The sequence below is a fragment of the Polypterus senegalus genome, chromosome 1 (genome assembly GCF_016835505.1).
Source record: "Polypterus senegalus isolate Bchr_013 chromosome 1, ASM1683550v1, whole genome shotgun sequence".
NCBI classification, from domain to species: domain Eukaryota; kingdom Metazoa; phylum Chordata; class Cladistia; order Polypteriformes; family Polypteridae; genus Polypterus; species Polypterus senegalus.
Window position 1 is genome coordinate 34,040,410 of NC_053154.1, and position 21,077 is coordinate 34,061,486.

At 38.8% G+C, this 21,077-nt stretch overlaps 1 protein-coding gene across 3 annotated transcripts in view; it reads right to left on the reverse strand.

Annotated features, from left to right (window-relative positions):
* ripk3 (receptor-interacting serine-threonine kinase 3) overlaps positions 1 to 19,070 on the reverse strand; it is a 49,292-nt gene extending 30,222 nt beyond the window's left edge. The window contains exons 1-3 of one of the 3 annotated variants that reach the window (XM_039745846.1): positions 18,928 to 19,070; positions 6,405 to 6,513; positions 1,958 to 2,202 (exon numbers count right to left, since the gene is read on the reverse strand). In XM_039745846.1, the coding sequence (XP_039601780.1) occupies positions 1,958 to 2,106 (149 nt within the window). In that variant the 5' untranslated portion in view covers positions 2,107 to 2,202; positions 6,405 to 6,513; positions 18,928 to 19,070. The other 2 variants (XM_039745837.1, XM_039745854.1) reach the window with 2 other exon arrangements.
* Between the last annotated feature and the right edge of the window lie 2,007 nt (positions 19,071 to 21,077).

Genomic DNA, 21,077 nt, shown 5'->3' on the forward strand with positions numbered 1-21,077 from the left:
AGAAAGTCAATATCTCTCTTCACCCCTTGCAAAGCATTGGAAAAGACCCTAGCAGAGAGCTGTTTTTCCAACTGTGATCACAGCCACCAGACTCAGGCCGGACATTGTGGTGTCTTTGAAAACTGCAAAGAAAGTTCTCATCAGAGAACTAACCATAACCTAAGAGAAAGAAATGTCACTGGCACATGAGCAGAAAAGGCTAAAGCTCTTGAATCTGGCAATAGAGTGCCAAGGGGCTGGTCATTCACTCAATGGAAGTTGAATGCAGGGGTTTTGTCAGCATTGCAACCATCCAACTTTTTCAACCCACTGACATGACCAGGTAAAAATATGAAGGGCTGCAGGACAAGTAGCACAACCAAACAAACCAAGCTACTGGTAGTGATAATTGAGTAAGGATAGAGAGTTTGGGGGTTGAGACCTTATGAATGGCTTTTGTGGATACTGGCGGGGAGACATTCTCCTTGAACCACGGCTCCAACTTCTCCTCCCCGTGGTTCCCAGTTATTGACACTGCAGCTGGCCCACTGTAACTAGAGTAGGTGCAGCAGGCAGGCATGTCGAAGCAGGAATAGGTTTGTCATCTAATTCTAATTTGCTATGAAAATGATGGGTGTGTTTGAAAAATTGAGCACAGTGCTCTGGAGGGAAAGCAAGAATGACACAAAGGGAGTGTTACACTTTAATATACACTCACCTAAAGGATTATTAGGAACACCATACTAATACGGTGTTTGACCCCCTTTCGCCTTCAGAACTGTCTTAATTCTACGTGGCATTGATTCAACAAGGTGCTGAAAGCATTCTTTAGAAATGATGGCCAATATTGATAGGATAGCATCTTGCAGTTGATGGAGATTTGTGGGATGCACAACCAGGGCACGAAGCTACCGTTCCACCACATCCCAAAGATGCTCTATTGGGTTGAGATCTGGTGACTGTGGGGGCCATTTTAGTACAGTGAACTCATTATCATGTTCAAGAAACCAATTTGAAATGATTCGAGCTTTGTGACATGGTGCATTATCCTGCTGGAAGTAGCCATCAGAGGATGGGTACATGGTGGTCATGAAGGGATGGACATGGTCAGAAACAATGCTCAGGTAGCCCGTGGCATTTAAACGATGCCCAATTGGCACTAAGGGGCCTAAAGTGTGCCAAGAAAACATCCCCCACACCATTACACCACCACCACCAGCCTGCACAGTGGTAACAAGGCATGATGGATCCATGTTCTCATTCTGTTTACGCCAAATTCTGACTCTACCATTTGAATGTCTCAACAGAAATCGAGACTCATCAGACCAGGCAACATTTTTCCAGTCTTCAACTGTCCAATTTTGGTGAGCTTGTGCAAATTGTAGCCTCTTTTTCCTATTTGTAGTGGAGATGAGTGGTACCCGGTGGGGTCTTCTGCTGTTGTAGCCCATCCGCCTCAAGGTTGTGCGTGTTGTGGCTTCACAAATGCTTTGCTGCATACCTTGGTTGTAACATTCTCCTCTGACCTCTAGCATCAACAAGGCATTTTCGCCCACAGGACTGCCACATACTGGATGTTTTTCCCTTTTCACACCATTCTTTGTAAACCCTAGAAATGGTTGTGCGTGAAAATCCCAGTAACTGAGCAGATTGTGAAATACTCAGACCGGCCCATCTGGCACCAACAACCATGCCACGCTCAAAATTGCTTAAATCACCTATCTTTCCCATTCTGACATTCAGTTTGGAGTTCAGGAGATTATCTTGACCAGGACCACACCCCTAAATGCATTGAAGCAACTGCCATGTGATTGGTTGATTAGATAATTGCATTAATGAGAAATTGAACAGGTGTTCCTAATAATCCTTTAGGTGAGTGTATTTGATACTTAGAAGTTAAAATAGAGTTCTTGCCAGTTTACTAAACTGCATATTACAAAGTACTTTATGAAAGTTTTTGAAACTTCTTTTGACTTACCCATGTGTATGTAGTATCTTCAATGCAACAGTAAAATCCCAGTTTTTATGACGGGCTTTATAAACCATGCCAAAGCCCCCGGAGCCAATTTTTTTTTCTATCTCCAGATCTTCGGCTGGAATATCAGGGATGCGTCTGGATAGAGCCATCTTCTTGCTACAGTTTTAGAGAAGATTCTGGATTGTTCATACAATTTGTAATGGAACTCAGCAATATCAGAAACAAGCTTCCGGCTTTTTGGCACCCTGTAATGGAAATGAATGAATGGAAGTCCAAAGATTAGCATAAGCATTTTTCATCCTACTAGTCCTTCAGGCTATTAAAAACTGGTGTGCTATATTCTAGTGTTTAGGAATGTCATAAGACTCAGTACTTTGATATCAAGTCAATGCCTTCTTCATTTAGCTGCTCCAGTTAGGAGTTGCCACAGTGGATCATCTTTTTCCATATCTTTCTGTCCTCTGCATCTTGTTCTGTTATACCCATCATCTGCATGTCCTCTCTCACCACATCCATAAACTCTCTCTTAGGCCTTCCTCTTTTCCTCTTCCCTGGCAGCTCTATCCTTAACATCCTTCTCCCAATATACTCAGCATCTCTCCTCTGCACATGTCCAAACCAACGCAATCTCGCCTCTCTGACTTTGTCTCTCAACCATCCAACCTGACCCTCTAATGTACTCATTTCTAATCCTATCCATCCTCATCACACCCAGTGCAAATCTTAGCATCCTTAACTCTGCCACCTCCAGCTCTGTCTCCTGATTTCTGGTCAGCGCCAGCGTCTCCAACCCATACAACATAGCTGGTCTCACTACCGTCCTGTAGACCTTCCCTTTCACTCTTGCTGATACACAAATCACTCCTGACCTTCTTCTCCACTCTGCCTGCACGCTCTTTTTCACCTCTCTTCCATAATCCCCATTACTCTGTACTGTTGATCCCAAGTATTTAAACTCATCCACCTTTGCCAACTCTACTCCTTGCATCCTCACCATTCCACTGACCTCCCTCTCATTCACACACACGTATTCTGTCTTGTTCCTACTGACCTTCATTATTCTCCTCTCTAGAGCATATCTCCACCTCTCCAGGGTCTCCCCAAACTGCTCCCTACTCTTGCTACAGATCACAATGTTATCAGCAAACATCATATTCCATGGGGACTCCTGTCTAATCTCATCTGTCAACCTGTCCATCACCACTGCAAATAAGAAAGGACTCAGAGCTGATCCCTGATGAAATCCCACCTCCACGTTGAATGCACCAGTCACTTCTACCACAGACCTCACCACAGTCACACTTCCCTCGTACATCTCCTGTACAACTCTTACATACTTCTCTGCCACTCCCAACTTCCTTATACAATACCACAGCTCCTCTTGAGGCACCCATGCCAAAATTCCAAAAATGTAACAGTACTATTTTTTTTTTTTATAAAAAAAAAATAAAAAAAAAACACCAAGAGTACCAAGTGAAATTGCAGTTCATGCAGAACTACAAGCAAATGAATTACTTCAGAAAGCACAATATTAATGTGAGTAAAAACTACTGTACATATAAAAATGGCTCACAGTGGTTATGATACAACATCGCATCAATACATCAAAAACGAAAAGCTCCAGAAGTCATGTCTGGAACTTTTGTGTGGGTGAGGCAGAAGAATTTCTGCAAGCAATTATGGGAACTGTCCATATATCTATCTATACTAATAAAAGGCGATGGACGGACGGACTGACTGACTTTCCAACTTGCCGTGTAGGTAGAAGGCTGAAATTTGGCAGGCTCATTCCTTACAGCTTACTTACAAAAGATAAGCAGGTTTCATTTCGAAATTCAACGCGTAACGGTCAACAACGTCCGCCATGTTGAACTTTCTTATTCAAGGCCTCATCTTCACGAAATTTGGTAGGCGGCTTCCCTGCGCTAACCGAAACCAATGTACATACTTATTTCAGTGGTATGACACCACTGTCAGCCGCCATATTGAATTTTCCAACGTCACTAATTCTCCAACTTCCCATGTAGGTAGAAGGCTGAAATTTGGTACTTATTTCCGTGGTATGATGCCACTGTCGGCTGCCAAATTGAACTTTTTAACAGTCTTTATTACTTATGGGCCCATCTTCAAGATATCTGGTATGCGGGTTCCCAACGCTAACTGAATCCTACTTACGTACATATATACGTCAATAGCCTGCAGCTCGGTCACCGTGTGAGGTGGTGTTGGGTCCCCCATCCCAACGCCTCCCATGTTGTTGCCTGCCTTCCTATATAAGGACGTCCATCGCTCCAGTCTCTTCATTCCCTTCCTTGCTTCTCCATGGGATTCATGTCTCCCTGCTGATAACTACAGCCTTTTTATTTATTCCACGGCTTCTCCACTGTTTTATTGTTAATTTATTACGATTATAGTTATTGTGTAGGTATTTTAGACTTACTTTACATTGTTCAGATACCCATTTCCTTTATCATTCCAACCGTACCCGCATTAACATGTCTATCGAGGTGATCACCATCGATCAAACAACTGTCACTTACTGAGTGGTTTCCATGCCCGGAGATGGCACCTACCTTTTCCATTCTCTTTGGTACATATTGCATGGCCATATCAGGCTCACTCTTGATATCTGGAGAAACATTGTGTCTTATGTATTGAATGACTGGGACAGGTTCAAGGTGTGGACTGATGGTACAGGAGATAATTATACTACACAGGAGCACTATAAGAGTGAAATGCTTAAGCCCTTCACCTATGCATCTGCATGTGAGTTGATGGCTGTCGCTGAATTGTTCGGTTATCGCTTTCAAGTGTACCGAAATGGCCAAATATTTTACACCTTTGGACAACCGCCAATGCCTCTTAAACATCTTAGATTCACAGGTGACGATTTCAGTAGTGGACACTTTGATGTTTATGAATGTTTAAATTCTCAAAAGCTGGATGTTAAGTTATCGATGAAACTGGTTGTACTGTATACTTACAATGCTTGACAGATGCTGAATGTCACTTCAACACAAGTCCTACAAATACTGTCGTAATTGAAACAAACAATGAAACTCAAACCGATTATTACAGCAGCAATCCAAGCTGTGAGATTTGAGACAAGATTGCTTTTCACATGGCCAACTGTACATTGCATGCTTAAGAGTAAGCTCAGCACACAGCTTGGTCATATTACAACCGGAGGGCCGAACTCAAATACAAAGAGATCCTTAACAAATAATTATTGGTATATTTTCCAACAGTTTTAAAAGGCTTAATTTTCTTCTTAATAAAACTTTTAAGGCAGTACTTAAGCACGGGTATTTTGCTAGTATATATACACACACACACACACACACACACATATACTGTATATATATACACACACACACATACAGGCTTTTGTTACTGGCATTTTATATATATACACACACACACATACAGGCTTTTGTTACTGGCATTTTTATCTCATAATGGAGTTAGTTCAAAAATAGATTAGTGTGTGCTTTGAGAATGCAATCATGAGACCAATCAGATCACAGTTATGGTTTAGCTTGTAGTACCAAATGGAGCGGGTATTTGACTTGTTTACACCAGAGGTTAAATTAGCTGCTCCATTTCTTAATACCAAAATAAAAGTAATTTAATGTTTAAATGATTTGAACCATAAAGCCAATCTCCCTATTAATACAATATGTACCATGTTAGCAAAAAATGCAAAATTGTTGAGACGCACAGTTGACAGAAGGATAAAGCTGATAGTCCATGATATTTTTCTTTATAAAACTTGTGTGGAAATCCACCCCAACATTATTTACCCCCCCCCCCCCACTTTGTTGTTTCATATTAAAATTCAAATGCTGCATTGTATTTTCATATTTACAAATGCCAATACTAGTTTATTCAGATGATTGTGTAACTATGTTTTAGATATGTATAACGCAACTTTCATTTACTTTTCTAAATGATTTTAGAAGTGATTTTCTTTAAGACATTGCACAGCCCTAGTTACCTGCATGAATAAGAAACTTGATTGCCAGGAATATTTTACCTCACTGTACACATAATGTTGCTTAATTATCTCAAAGGCCACTAATGTACAAAAGAATTTTTAATGTCATTTGTTTCCTTCACTTTTTTACATTTTGTCTTGCCAGTTACATCACTAAATATATCACTAAAAATACATTCAAAGTAAAGACAGACCTATGCCATAACTTCTAAACTAAAAAAAATTGAATTACAGATTCTCTAAATAATCCAAACATACGGTTAGTATTAGGAAGCCACCTTTGGCAGAAATAACAGGATCATTGTTTACACCCTTTTTCACATAGCAAGATTGAGATTCTTGTAAAAATGGGAATCAAAATTGTTCAAAATAAAAGCTGAATAAGCAATAACAGTGAACTACCGGTACTACTTTTGACCAATTTTACTAAGGCATTAATTTGTCACTCACCTCTGAAATGTGAACGTCTAAGAGTTGAAGATGATGGTCCCTTCAAAGATATGAGGTTAAATAAAGCAAGTGTTTCTGGTTCAGTTCAAGTTCATTCCAGGCCTCCATGCTGCTTTCCAATAAAAGAATGGATAGAAAGGAAAACTTTGAATTAAGTACTGTTACACAAACACACACAACAAACCTTTGAAATAAAAATGGTCATTAAGCTCAAATTAACATTGTCATTGGATTTATTAATTTAACATTTAACAAATAATTTTATATAAAGCAACAAACAAATCAACATGAAGTAAGAATATTGTAAAACAAATGTTAAAAGACTAATTTACAAAAATTGACCAAACCACTTGAAAAATACTGTAGGTCTTGGAAGTATACCCCTTAAACCAACCTAAGCACAAGAATACTTAACATTATCTCAGCTACAAAAAGAATCAAGCATCAAAACCATTAGCAACTAGGAAAATTTTCAGATGAATGTGGGCATCTCATTTCACCAGCTAGGAGCTACACATGAAGAGTCTGGATTGGGATTTAATTCCACATGGAGGTGTATCTCTTCTGCTGTGGCTTTACATTACTTGCCAGCGCACATGCCAGTAAATACTGTAGCTGCAGTATTCAAGTAGCATTGCTATTACTTCCTTTAAAAGAATTTTAGTTCAATACTCCATCATATACTGTGTGACCTTACGGATTTTAGAGTTAGTTGGTCATCGGTCACATACACAATTATTATTAACACATATGAAGATGATAATGTGCTGAGCTTTTCTGAGATGCTATGCAGAATTAAAGGAGTTTCTGAAATTATAAGTGGCTCAGTTTTCAACAGGTTGAGATGAAGATGGTACTCCTTCATCAAAGCTGAAATGGCTAGAATATCTGCTTGTCTCAGTGACAAGACCGAGTTGCCTTCAGTTGACAACTTCTTTAATCGCGTGCCAAAATCTGGTGTTATCTGCAACAGGGAAAAGATGATGCCTGCCTTAGAGGCAGAGTTTCAAAGAAAAAGCCATATGAGAAACTAGCAAATAGTAAGGAAATGGTTAAAATGGATAAAAGAACAAATGCCTTGGACAGAAGATGACTGGAAAAGTATATTATGCTCAGTACCCCGCAGTCACCTTTTCTCTGTTGCAGATGACACTGGCATCTGACATGTATTTAGTGAGTATGACAACTGAGGCCCTGTAAGTCATTTATTTCTTAAACTACAGACTCTGATGTCCTTCTCCTCTTATTCATTTGTGTATCTGTGCCGACCCTTTCTTTTTCTACCTAGTTAGATCCAGTTTGTCTTCATCCCTCAAGACAGTAATAGACACCTTTGTACAGTATGAAATCTTCAGTTTCTTGGCAATCTGTCTCATGGAATAACCTTTATTCTACAAAAAAACAATAGATGGACACGTTTCTTGAGAAAACTGATTCATTTTGGCCATTTCTGAACTCAGAACTGAACTTTAGGAATGCTAGTACCATAACACAAAAATTGGGAGTTGTCTCCTCTAGACCTTCTCATATACTCAAGATATGGGGATGGATATTTGAGGACTAAACCACAAGGCAATGATTATATATTTTTACATTATGTACATTAAAAGAACCATCAACAACAAATTAAATCAATAATATATTGAACAATTATTACAAAAGTAAAGATTAATAATCGGACTCTGCAGCTGCATGAATAAAAGGTAATGTATGACTTACGGTTAACAGAAATAGCCCAAAAGTTAATAGAAATCTATGTTTTGTACCTAATACTTGTATGTAAAATTTGCTTGACCCAAGTGAAAAAATACTCAGGTTATTGTGTTTAAATATATACATACACAGACATAATTCCAAAAATTGTATTTTTGGACTCAGGGAGGTCTAAAACATCGAGATTCATCAAAATCTCGAAATGGAATTTTAGGAGGATTACAATACTTCCCCTATACTTCGTAAACGGGAAAGTAACAAATAAACAAGACCATGGGTTTCAGAGATGCTAATGCAATTAGAAAGGTTTCTCTAATAAATAATTAGCATTACCACCATGACTAATTAAGCATAAACTAAGGGAATTGACCATTAGGATGTGGAAGGAATGCTCTTGAAAATGGTTTTGTAGCCATATGTGAATAATAATTTAAAAATCAGTCATTTTAAGCAGTAATAGCCTTTACAAACACTAGTTAATGCCTTGACTATATTGTTAAATCTTCTTAATGGTATCTTGGGGAAAAAGGCATACATTTCTATCAGAAATATGAAAATTTCTGGGTGACCCCAAACTTTTGGCTGATACTGTATTTTGGTTTAAATTACAAATAGAGTACCACCATAAATTGTGGATTTGGAGTCAGAGTTGAAGGTTGTTTGTACTAACTCCACAGCTCTGAAAAACACAGAGTTTAGTACTATTTGCTTCGCTAGTGAAAAAAGCATCAATTTTAATTAAAAAACAAAATGTCAGTGTTAGCTGGCATCTCTGTATCCTCATAAAGAGTGATATTTAGGGACTTTTTATACAATGGCTATCTCACACACACACACAAACGCATGAAGACGCACAGTAATTTTAATCAAAGCAATCACAAGAGGACTGAAAATGCCATTGACCCTTGCTGAAGTCACCAAACCTTAAAACCAGTCAAAGTTGCAAGGGCGTTTCAAATATTCACTAAAACATTTGACACTTGAAAGCTCAGCTTTTCATAAAAAGCATGCATAAACCTAATTAAAGAGAAAGCAGATCTGCTGGCACCTCATGCTGCCTGTAACACTTATAAGAAACCATGAAAAGTATCACTCATTATTGCTCAAAGATGTTAAATGGAGTAATTAATCAATTCCTCACTTTTCTGACAGTCAAAAACAAAACAAAAATATGCTGTCAGTGGAAGATAGATTGGGAGTGCAGGACATAATTTGATACTTTGCTCCACAGGAACACTCATTAAATTTAATAAAGTAGCTGGCCTACTGAATAACATACAGAACTAAACTAAATTTATCCCCCCTATGTACATGCAGCAAAAATGTAAATAATATTGAATATTGTCTGAATATTGGATTTTCCATGCCCCCTTTGTTTTATGCATTGTTTTTCCAATACAGCATTCACCTATGATCCAGAGTGGCTATGGAAGTGAGTGTTAGTTCGAGGTGGCTAAAATAAGATTTAGTAATATTGTAAAGGCTGAAAAAAATGTGATTTTAAATGTTACAACAAAAGGAAAAATCAAAAATAAGAATGGTTTTCCATTGTCTTTCACTAGAAAGAAATCCATCTTTTGTTTGCTACAATAGACAACTTAACAGTTGCAATATAAAGTAGCAGTAAATGAGGGACCTCAGGTTTAAGAATGAACCGGACTGAGAAGCAGAAAGGTACCTGTTGGGAACCAGAGAAGTGATTAAAAATAATAATAATTAAAAAAAAAACTATTCTTAATGTAATTTTAGAACCAAAAGCAGAAAGTGGAGTAGAAAAATATGTCCAAAAATGCATTGTGAAGGGTGCGCTAACCTTATCCATTTTTCTCATGAAAACTGATGCACGCTAACCAATCAAAACTACAATTAGGCCCTGTCAGAAGAAATAATGGAAGTGGTGTGCCAAAAGGCATCCGTAAAACACCATTAAAATTAGTGCAATTTAAAACAGCCATTCTGTTTCATTCAAATGTCAGTTTTGCTTTCAAAAAACTTGGTTTTTTAGACTTTGGATTTAAAAGTCAAATCATGACATTCATTCTGGCAGTCCTAACTGTTTGTCTCAGGTGTTTCTTTGTGATTGAAGTACAATATGGAAAATAAAAGAAAGAACTCTGCACCTAATCCACTGCTGCTCATCAATGTGCTTTCTTCTAGAAAAAAAAATGTCACGTCCCCTGCTTCCACTCCCTCTATTTTTAAAGACTTATTTCTGAACGGCACATTTCCAAATGACTCTTTTAATGCCAGTGCTCTTTATTTTAGAATACCTCTTTCCATGATGGCTTAGTCACTTGTCAATTAAAACTAACAGGCTGAACCTGTTGCTATTGGTTAATCCTTTGCTGTCAATTACTTTTGCCTGATTGTAGAAGGGAGGTTACCACATTGGCCTAAAAAAAGGAAAAGTGACTGCGTCTCTGGGTCTCTATCATTTCAAAAGACATTGCATTTGTCATTCCAATTGATGGAGCATCACAAATATTAACACTGCTTTAACGAGTCCCATACCGAATGGCATATTATAACAGAGACAGCACTGCATGGTACACTGCAAACCTTAATGACCTACGTTGATTACTTAGATTTCAATCCATTTTAGACACGTAGCACTACTAGTATATAAATATTGCTGTACTTTGCATGTGATTAATTCATAATTGCCATTTTATTTAATTCATTTTAGCTCAAACTATATTCCATAAATATGAAGCCCAACTGGAATCACCTAGGATTGCTACAAACTAAATGCAGTATATAAATAAAATATATTATTATTATTATTGGTAGTCGCTACTGTGTTCATAAGAATTACTTATGAACACTGTGAAATCACTTGTTTTTTTTTTTTTTTTAATCCAGCAGCTCCTGGCTCTCCAGTATGAGAAAACCCCGACATATGATACACCGTTCAACACATCGTGATGTCTAGTTATTAAGTCATTTTTAAACCATATTTTGCACAGAAAAATACACCATTGTGATAAATAGTAAACCAATAGATGTCTTCAGCAAAAAATTATCATGCCACACCAACCAATCCCGATCGATCCCACTACACCCACGACATCAAACAATGTAACAAGCCAGTCCCACATAGCCACTTCGTGGCATACCCAAAGTCTGCCGTCCCAAGATTGGAACTCTGTGAACGCAATGAGATATGTTTTATTTTCTTATTGCTAGCTTTGTTTGTGGTATTTGTTCCATTTGTATTGTTTGCTGTTTGAGGCACAAGTGGCATAGTGGTTAGCATTGCTGCCTCACAGCTCAGATTACATACTGGCCTGGGCCATAAAATTTGGTCAAGCATAGCTGCCAGATGTTTCCCTACCCCCCCAGGGACACTTAAAAGCCCTCCAGAAAGCCACTGCCAGTAGGCTAAAAATGACAAATTTCTAACATTTCCATGGTGGGTATTGTTTTAGACCATTTCAAGGTCAGTGATTACAAGCATGATGTTACTTTTAGGATCTAGCCCGCTACAGGCATTTATCCGAGGGTGAAAAATGGCAAATTTGTACCATGATTGAGAATATTTGGACTTTAAACTGGAGCATACATTTTAATATTTCAGATATTTAACATAACTATTCTGGTTTGTTATGGATTTGTACCTCCTGAAGTTAATTATATTTCTTATGAACACTCGGAATTAGAGTTTATGCAAATTCAGACCTTTTTTTATTTTATTTTTTTCCAGCTAAGCAGATTTTGTCTCTTTGAGGCTAAAAGACAATGACTTTTATATAAAATGAGGCACTGTGACTCAATGGAATAAGATGATGCCTGTGTTATTGTCTCACAAATGAAGTGGCTCAACATAATAAATATTGCATCATAATGATCTTTAAGTGCTTTATCCTTATTATAATTTTTATTTAGCAGACATTTTCAAACCAACCGAAATTATGTAAAATGATTTTGAGTGTCTACCAGGAAAATATAAAGTTAATAAAGAATATAGATCAACATTTTAAAGCTGATCTTAAGGAGGACAGAATGCGGTTAGAAAAAAAAAATGTAGCTGGTGAAAAGTAGAGAGACCCCAACCCAATTATTTTGTAACACTGAATACCAACTGGATTCTGTGAGTGGAGCCAGCAGTCAATGAAGAACAGCCATAATTTAACCAATTCTGGTCTTTTTTCTACTTCACAGATAACAATGTCTTCTGGTTCATGAACAGCATTAGCTAACAGACTCTTAGTAAAAAGCTGTCTAGCATTAAAATCATTATCAAGACAAACAGCACATTCCTTGTGGATTACTTAATAACAAGCATATGCCTGCAAGGAATATTCAGATTAGCTTGTTTTTGGTTAATTGGTTTGATTGGATGAGCTGGTAAACAGTTTATTTGCATCACATACGGAGAATGGACTAACGTGAGTAAACTGACCTTTCTTTGAGAAAAAAATTGGGTGGACTAACTGTCGCCCCCTGCTCTCTTATTCAAGCTTTTCTTTCTTTTTCTAGAACACAGAATCTAAACGACATTTCAATTAAGCAAAACGAAGACGCACCTAACACTGGCTAACAAGCATGTGGATTGTAAGCTCCAGTTTAAGTTCGTGAAAACTAGCCTGATCCATTCTGGTGTTGGAGTATGAACTGCTACTGTTGGCAAAAAAAAAAACACACATGTTTCTAAATCTCACACAAGTTATTCTTTTAAATGTATTTTTAAAATCTAGCTATTAAAAATTGCTAAAATTATTTTCTAAATTTTTGAGGCCTCCTTTCAGTCACAGAACCTTAGAATTGTCTCTCCATTGCTGCACCCCTATTGACCACCTGTATCTTTGTCTAGTATGGGGACTGTACTGCCTTAGACTGGATTACCCTGCAGAGAGTGGAGAGAGCAGCTGACAAAATAATTGGGACAATTCTCCCTCTCATACGCTGCCACAACACAGCCAACAACATTATCAGAGACCACCTTCACCCCACAATGGACTGGATAATACAGTGCTAGTCTGTTAATACTGTAATGACTCATATGCAAGAATGTGAGAAGTAGCCTCAGCTCAGGTTACTGTACTCTCCCATCAATTTTGTGCCATGTTGCAACCGATGCGTCACCGCTGACTCCCCGATCTTGCAGCCTTGAGAATCCACTAAAATAGCAGTAAGGCAATGTCCTCCTGTTTCTCACTCCCTCCACTAATTCAGTCAACGTCCTCCTGCTCTCTCTCTATCGACCTGCTAATTATAACACCCCGCTACAAACACCAAGTACTGCTTTCTGCCCTTATCAGTTTACTGCTCTCCTATCTCACCTCATTCAGATTATTTCTGTTCAGCAGTTCCTATTCAAGTCCTCTATAGGGTGGTCCAGATCTAATTATGCAATTTTCATTATGCATAACTTATTAAGTTTATTACATAGCAAATCACCCGAAAAATCTGGGGCCATCGAGAAGTGTGCGAACTGACGACATAAAGAATTGTCTTCACGCCGAACTGGAATCGTTCCCGCATAAATCAAAGTCTATCAAGACGATCTGGACCACCCTGTATTGATGTAATCATGAGTGGAGGCAATGGAAGTATCTACCCAGTTATAATTTCTATAATCACCTTCTGCCAGCTGCCAAGTGTCAACTGCCAAGAGGACTTTCTGTAATTGATGATGGTTCAGCAGCAAGGGCAGGGGAACAGTGAGGGCAACAGATCCTGGTTGGTGGGCAAAGCAATGGACAGTCATGAGGAAAGGGGAATCTATAGCTCCCTCTGAATTAGAAGCAGGGGTACATACTGCATTACCTCAGTATGGTCCCGATGTAAAAAGACTCTTCAGCCCAGTTAAGGCATTTGAAACCAATAAACAACTTCCCCCAAAAAAATCATAGACTCTGCAAGCTCCAACACGGGGACTGTCTAATTTTGGGCACCAGCCTCTTCTCCTCTTTGTCCACAGATATAGTATTGCATATTATTTTTGTAAAACCTGTGTTTTGGTGCCCTGTTACTGAATATACAACGTACTGTATTTATCATTTATGCTATTTTTTTATCATTAGGCTACAATATATTTATCATTTATGCTGTTTATTGGGAACATTGGGAACAGCCCTCAACCCTGACTGTCCTTTACTTAGCCACCTGAACCATTTTTGCCATTTATTTATAATTGTGCTATATTTATCATTTTTGCTATTCATTTGTTTTTAAAGCATTACCCCCAAATCAACCACAGTAATAGAAAGGTACCCAACAACATTGGCCCAGATACTACATTACCTCAGTATGGTCCTGATGTAAAAAGACTCTTCAGCCTAAGGAAGGCATCTGAATCCAATAAACAACTTCCCCCACACAATCAAAGACTCGGCAAGCTCCAATGCAGGGACTGTCTAATTTTGGGCACCAGCCTCCTCTCCTCTTTGTTCATAGATGCATACCCAATTCCCCTACTTCCCTTGGCATAGACATCACAGTGTCATTTATGTTAATTCTCTGCAGGCTGAAATTGATCCCTGGCTGGCAGGCATATTCTGGACCCGAGATGGTTGTTGGGGGCAGCAGAAGGAAGCCCAAAAACAAGGTCTGGCAGAATTCTAACTTCATGTCCTAACATTAACAGAGCAGCAGCACACCCTGTTGACTCTTGCACTGCAGAATGGAAAGCCATCACTATCATCATTAGGTGCTGGTGTCAGTCTTTCTGATGCCGGTTGGTGACTAGAGTTAGTTGGGTGGTGAGGGTCCAAATAAACCACTTAGCAAGCCCATAACTGTGGGTGGCAAGGGTGTAGTCCTGGTGTTCTTTCTATTGAGCCACTCACATAACCGCTGGAACACATGGCTCTCAAAGTTCCACCCCAATCATAATGTAGCTCAGTCGGCACCCCAAACCTGCGGATAAGACCATGAATTAAGGCATCAGTCAACACCACTGTCTTATGGTCTGGCAATGCTTAAGCCTCAGAGCATTTTGTAAAATAGTCCAATGCCACCTGGACATATTTGCTTCCTTGCCTGGACTTAGGAAAAGGACCAGTGGGGCCTGTCACCTGGTACTGTTGCAATGGCACAGAACTGGCAACAGTCCTCCACATTCTGAGAGCACCATCCCCAGTAAAACACCTGGGGCCTAATGTATAAACAGCGCATACGCACAAAAATGCTGTGTAAGCCCATTTCTACGCTCAAATCATGATGTATAAAACCTAAACTTGACGTAAAGCCACACACATTTTCACGGTAGCTAAAACCCTGGCGTACACAAGTTCTCCGCTCAGCACCCAGCATCAAAGCAGTGCTACTGTTCCAGTGTGGTTTCCCTTTCTTTTTTAGATCCACATCCCTGACGTGGCTTTATAAATACACTGAAATTAACTGCATATTGTTTATTAGTTTAATGCATCCGATTGTAATTAATCTTTAACAATATAATGGTACATGGAATGGCCAAACTATCCCAAATACCATAGCTGCTTTAGCGTTGTTACTCTCACTGCACCTTCTTTCAGCTGCTCCCATTAGGGGTTGCCACAGCGGATCATCTTTTTCCATATTACTCTCACTGCACCACTCAGAGTATTAATATCACTGCATCTGAGTGGGGAATCCCAGCTCTACAGCAGCTAATTGGAAAGAGAATTATCGGTATACAGAATCAAGCACACGCTGCCTCAGCCATGCTGTCTATTGAACTGCTCCCATACAACAAACACTTCAGAGCCTTTCCTGTAGGGACCTCGCGGTTCAGAAACAGTTTCATCCCAAGAACTATAAACACACTCAATCAGTCCATCAAGTGCTCCTTGTAGAACTGTTTGTACTTATTGGTACAATTACCTCACTGTAAACTTGCGATACAGTTATAATATTGCACAACCTGAGCCACTTTATAAAGCGCGTATTTACATATGATGACGATATCGTTTTTAAGATGAAATGCAGCAAAATGTTTATTATATTATACAGATAAAACTTAACTTCATTTAAATAATCTATATTGTTAATAATTAAACATGTGAGGACACGGTGTCACAGCGCTAGCAAGAAGCTGGTGCTCCGTTCACAGATTGTTCCTGCCTCGCGCCGTATTCTTGCTGGGGCTGGTGTGACACTGGAAGGATAGAATAGTTAAACATGTACTACGAAGATATTTAAATGTTCCTTAAAAGTTTTGAAGAATCGGTGTTCTAAGCTTACAGATGGCTTAACATGTTTAACAGAGCCGATTGTGTGGTGATTGAGTATTTGGAAAAAGAAAAGCAAGGACAGGAATTCGGGGTTAGTACGTTTGAAAAAGACAATACTACTGCAATAAATGATTTCATCGACGGACGCGCACGGCACAGCAATCATCTAGCGTGAGGCATGAACAATCACTGAGCCACTGTGTTCCCATGTTTAATAACATGCTTTAACTCGTATTATGAAAATGATATCAAGTATACATCTCAGTATTTTAATTATTCAGAGCTGTAATATTATGAATGTAATGGCTTCTGTGTCTTGTCGGAGGAAGAGAAAGCCCGTTTAAGAAGCACGTAGTGATTCACACACAGAGCACATAGAACAGATACAAAGCATTTAACGTGCTACTTTAGTTACAATGGGATTTGAGAAACTAATAAATTAGATGATTTTATGATAAAGTTTGATGTTCTACTTTAATGACAAAATAAACTATGTGATTAAAGTGAAATTTTGAGATTAAAGTTGACATTTCGTGCTTTTTTCCCCCCACTGTGTCCCTATTTTTTTTTTTTCATATGACACTCACACAGGGGGCTACAACTTGCCTTTTCACGGCGACTTTGATATCTGACAGCTTCTTTTTTTTTTTATTTCAGGCACTGTGTGACTTTTTGAACGGGAGCTTTCAAGTTTCTCTAACACTCTATGTCACTCGATGAACTTCCTTTTGTTGTTTATTCCACTGTTTAAACCAACAACCAATACGTTTATCCTTGCCTCCACTTGGTATTCACTGAAATTCTTCTTTCCCCCCCCCATGCTTTTGCCATTGCTTAAGGGCTATTTATATTGATTTGCATATTCAAAGAGGCCTAACTCTGGGAGGAGTTGGGAAGGGGCAGCAGGCGCATGCACATGCACTACTTTTCACGCTGACCGGGATTTATGGAGCAGAAGAACGTGGAAGTTGGCAAACCAACTGATTTATGCATCTGAATTTTTTTGTGCATACAAACATTTCCGCTTTTGCCCTTACGCCATGTTTTAAAGTGAATTCTACCTACAGCGTTATGCTTGAGGCCCAAGGTGACGGCATCGTTTCTGTATCCCCTACATATCTGCAACCAGAAGTACAGTATCATGCAGGCACTGCACCACCTTCTCTATGAGTTCCCTAACAACTACAATCTGCTACCTCGATTCCCCCATCACAGGATCCCACCACATTTGCTTCAGCACTCCATTAATTATCACTAAACTGGGCTATTGGGACAAATGACCTTTAATAGTTGTGGCCTCCAATATAACATCATCTAACACTGGACAAGCTTCTTTTTCCACCCAGTTTCTCAACAGCTGCAACTCTGGGTCATTGTCCTGATCTGCCTGGTTAGAATTTCTGCGCCCTCCACCTATGCTGTTTGACACCTGCCCAGTTTTGTAATTCTCTTTAATCTTTTACTTCTATCGGTGATTCTTATTTTTGCCTTTTCTTGCACATTATTATGCGGCTAGGGGGGGCTAATTTTGCCCTGCTGTGTGTGGATTTCAATAACGAAAAAAGGTTGGTAAATAAAAAATTTAATTTACGGGGTATGTGTACCCGTGGCATTTGTCCCTTGTTGACGCTCATTCTCCACTAACCCAAATATTGTATGTTCAAGAACAGGCATTTTTCACCACCTACGGTCTACATACTCAAAATGCAGCAACATTTAAGGTGCAACAAAAAACAGGAATAAACTGTAAATAAGTCGCTAATTTTAGCCTCTTAGTCTGGCATGTTCCCAAACTGAGAAACCACTTTACTCTTTCTGTTAAAACACAATTCGTTAAAGAATATATAAAAGTGTTTGATTATCCTGTCAAGGACTCAGAACTACCAGATAAAATAAATAGTTTGCAATTAACCTTTGCCCAAGTCTAATGATAAGAAGTTAAGAAGCAGCAGCAAAATAGTCTGTGACAACTTCGTCTGTCCGGTTCTTCAGTTTTCATATTCTTTGGCAACTCTGTTTAAGCGCTCGTTACTGTAAAGTGTTTTATATAAATACATTCTAACGTTGCTGGCGTTGTCATAAAAAATTACAATACGGTTCCTAGCCTACTTGGACTATGATTTTAACAGTATTTTTCGCTTTTTTTATTTTAATTGTTTCTTGTAAGTCTCGTCGGCTGGTTTTAAAGCTCTCTCCAAAATGAGCTGGCCGCTTGGGAAGCGTCGGGAAAAACAGATTTTAATAAAATTCGTCTTGTATACTAAACAAACACTTGCATACACACATTCAAACTAGACCGACTAAACCACATATAGGCAGAGAATTTCCACGAAAATGAATGAAACGACCAATTCCTAGGAGAGCAATAAACAGAAAACGAAACACAAACAAAAACAACTTACCCGGCATGGCCACGAAACACTACGAAAGTTGTGAGACTTTTCTTTCGACTCCAGGGAGAGGTTAGTGGCAAGGCGAGGAAAGTTTGTCAGTCGTGTATCCTGAAGTTTACCGTCTTATCATCTAAACCCTGACCGAACCCCACATCAGCATAACAATTCGGAATTTCCAGCCGGTGTTGTAAGGCGGAAGCGAAACTAACCCCTAGACTTCCCAAACAGGAGGGCTCTAAAACAAGGTCCCCAGGTACTCACAAAAGAAGCCGAAAGAAGTGTCCGAGTCCGTCCGAAATCGGCAGCACGCCACGAATTTTGCTAGAAGTGTTGATACATAAATGTTTTAAATTTTTGAGAATGCAAATCCATTTAAAACGGCGTTAGCAACTCTGTGGTATTGCGGAACCTTGAATGGGGGCGGGACCAAGCGTCACAGCTCTGGCGAGGGGGGCGTGTCTGTATGCTAATCAAGCACAGGATTGAAAAGCGGGGATTTGTCTCGAGTGCAATACTGTAAAAGTGCAATACATGAAAAAAAGGGGTCATTTATAACATGTCGTGTCATTTTCTAACTCGTATAATCCAGAGCAGCTACCATACTTTCATACCGCTTCTGAGTCACTGCCTGAATTAACCTGGAGTAAGTTTATGCAGTTATTCATTTTTAATCTAACTTTATAAGATTGCATTAAAATGTTCAGTTGTACAGTTTTTATATTATTGCAGAAATAAGAGATGCAGTATACTTTTGCATATTATTTTTGTAAAACCTGTGTTTTGGTGCCCTGTTACTGAATATACAACGTACTGTATTTATCATTCATGCTATTTTTTATCATTAGGCTACAGTATATTTATCATTTATGCTGTTTATTTTTAAAGCCTATCCCCCAAAACAGTGGGAACAGCCCTCAATGCTGACTGTCTTTTACTTAGCCACTTGAACCATTTATGCTATCATTTATGCTATTTATTTATAATTGTGCTATATTTATCATTTTTGCTATTTATTTATGTTTTTAAAGAATTACCCTCAAATCAGCAGAAACATTTTTTATAAGTACCACAGTAATAGAAAGGTACTCAACAACATTGGCCAGGGTTAAGAAATATTTAAGAACGGTCTGCTAACACTACTCCTGAGCATGCTACTCACTCATTGACATCTATATAAATAAAATAGTAAGCTATATGTTTGTTTGTGAATCACACAAAATGATCAAACCAATTTTTGCACAAATTTTAATCTGAGTTGTCGTTGGTCCAGCTTTAAGTATTGGCTACATGGTGTATCTGGGAGGTTTCTGTTTCTGTTGAAAAAAGTAATTCAAATACATATACCGTATATATCTAATTTTTTTTACTTATCACATTATTCCAGCTTAACATCTCATAACTATGATTTAGTATCTCATTTCGAGTTAGTATCTCGAAATTATGACTTACTATACAAGTTTGTCATTCAAAAAGGGTGTAGTGGTAGGAAACAGTCTTCAGTACTGTAGAACTGGTCACACTTATGTGAGGTGAGTTTTGACATTTTAATAGACAAGATAGATAGATAGATAGATAGATAGATACTTTATTAATCCCAAGGGGAAATTCACATAATCCAGCAGCAGTATACTGATACAAAGAAACAATATTAAATTAAATAGTAATAAAAATGAAAAGAATTAAAATAAAATTAATGTTCGCATTTACTCCCCCGGGTGGAATTGAAGAGTTACATAGTGTGGGAGAGGAACGATCTCTTTAGTCTGTCAGTGGAGCAGGACAGTGACAAAAGTCTGTCACTGAAACTACTCCTCTGTCTGGAGATGACACTGTTCAGTGGATGCAGTGGATTCTTCATGATTGACAGGAGTTTGCTTAGTGCCCGTCGCTCTGCCACAGATGTTAAACTGTCCAACTTTAATCCTACAATAGAGCCTGACTTCTTAACAAGTTTGTCCAGGCGTGAGGCGTCTTTCATCTTTATGCTGACACCCCAACACACCACCGCGTAGAAGAGGGCACTCGCCACAACCGTCTGGTAGAACATCTGCAGCATCTTACTGCAGATGTTGAAGGATGCCAACCTTCTCAGAAAGTATATTCTGCTTTGACCTTTCTTACATAGAGCATCAGTATTGGCAGTCCAGTCCAATTTGTCATCCAGCTGCACTCCCAGATATTTATAGGTATGCACCCTCTGCACACAGTCATCTCTGATGATCACAGGGTCCATGAGGGGCCTGGGCCTCCTAAAATCCACCACCAGCTCCTTGGTCTTGCTGGTGTTAAGGTGTAAGTGGTTTGAGTCGCACCATTTAACAAAGTCTTTGATTAACTTTCTGTACTCCTCCTCCTGCCCACTCCTGATGCAGCCCACAATAGCAGTGTCATCAGCGAACTTTTGCACGTGG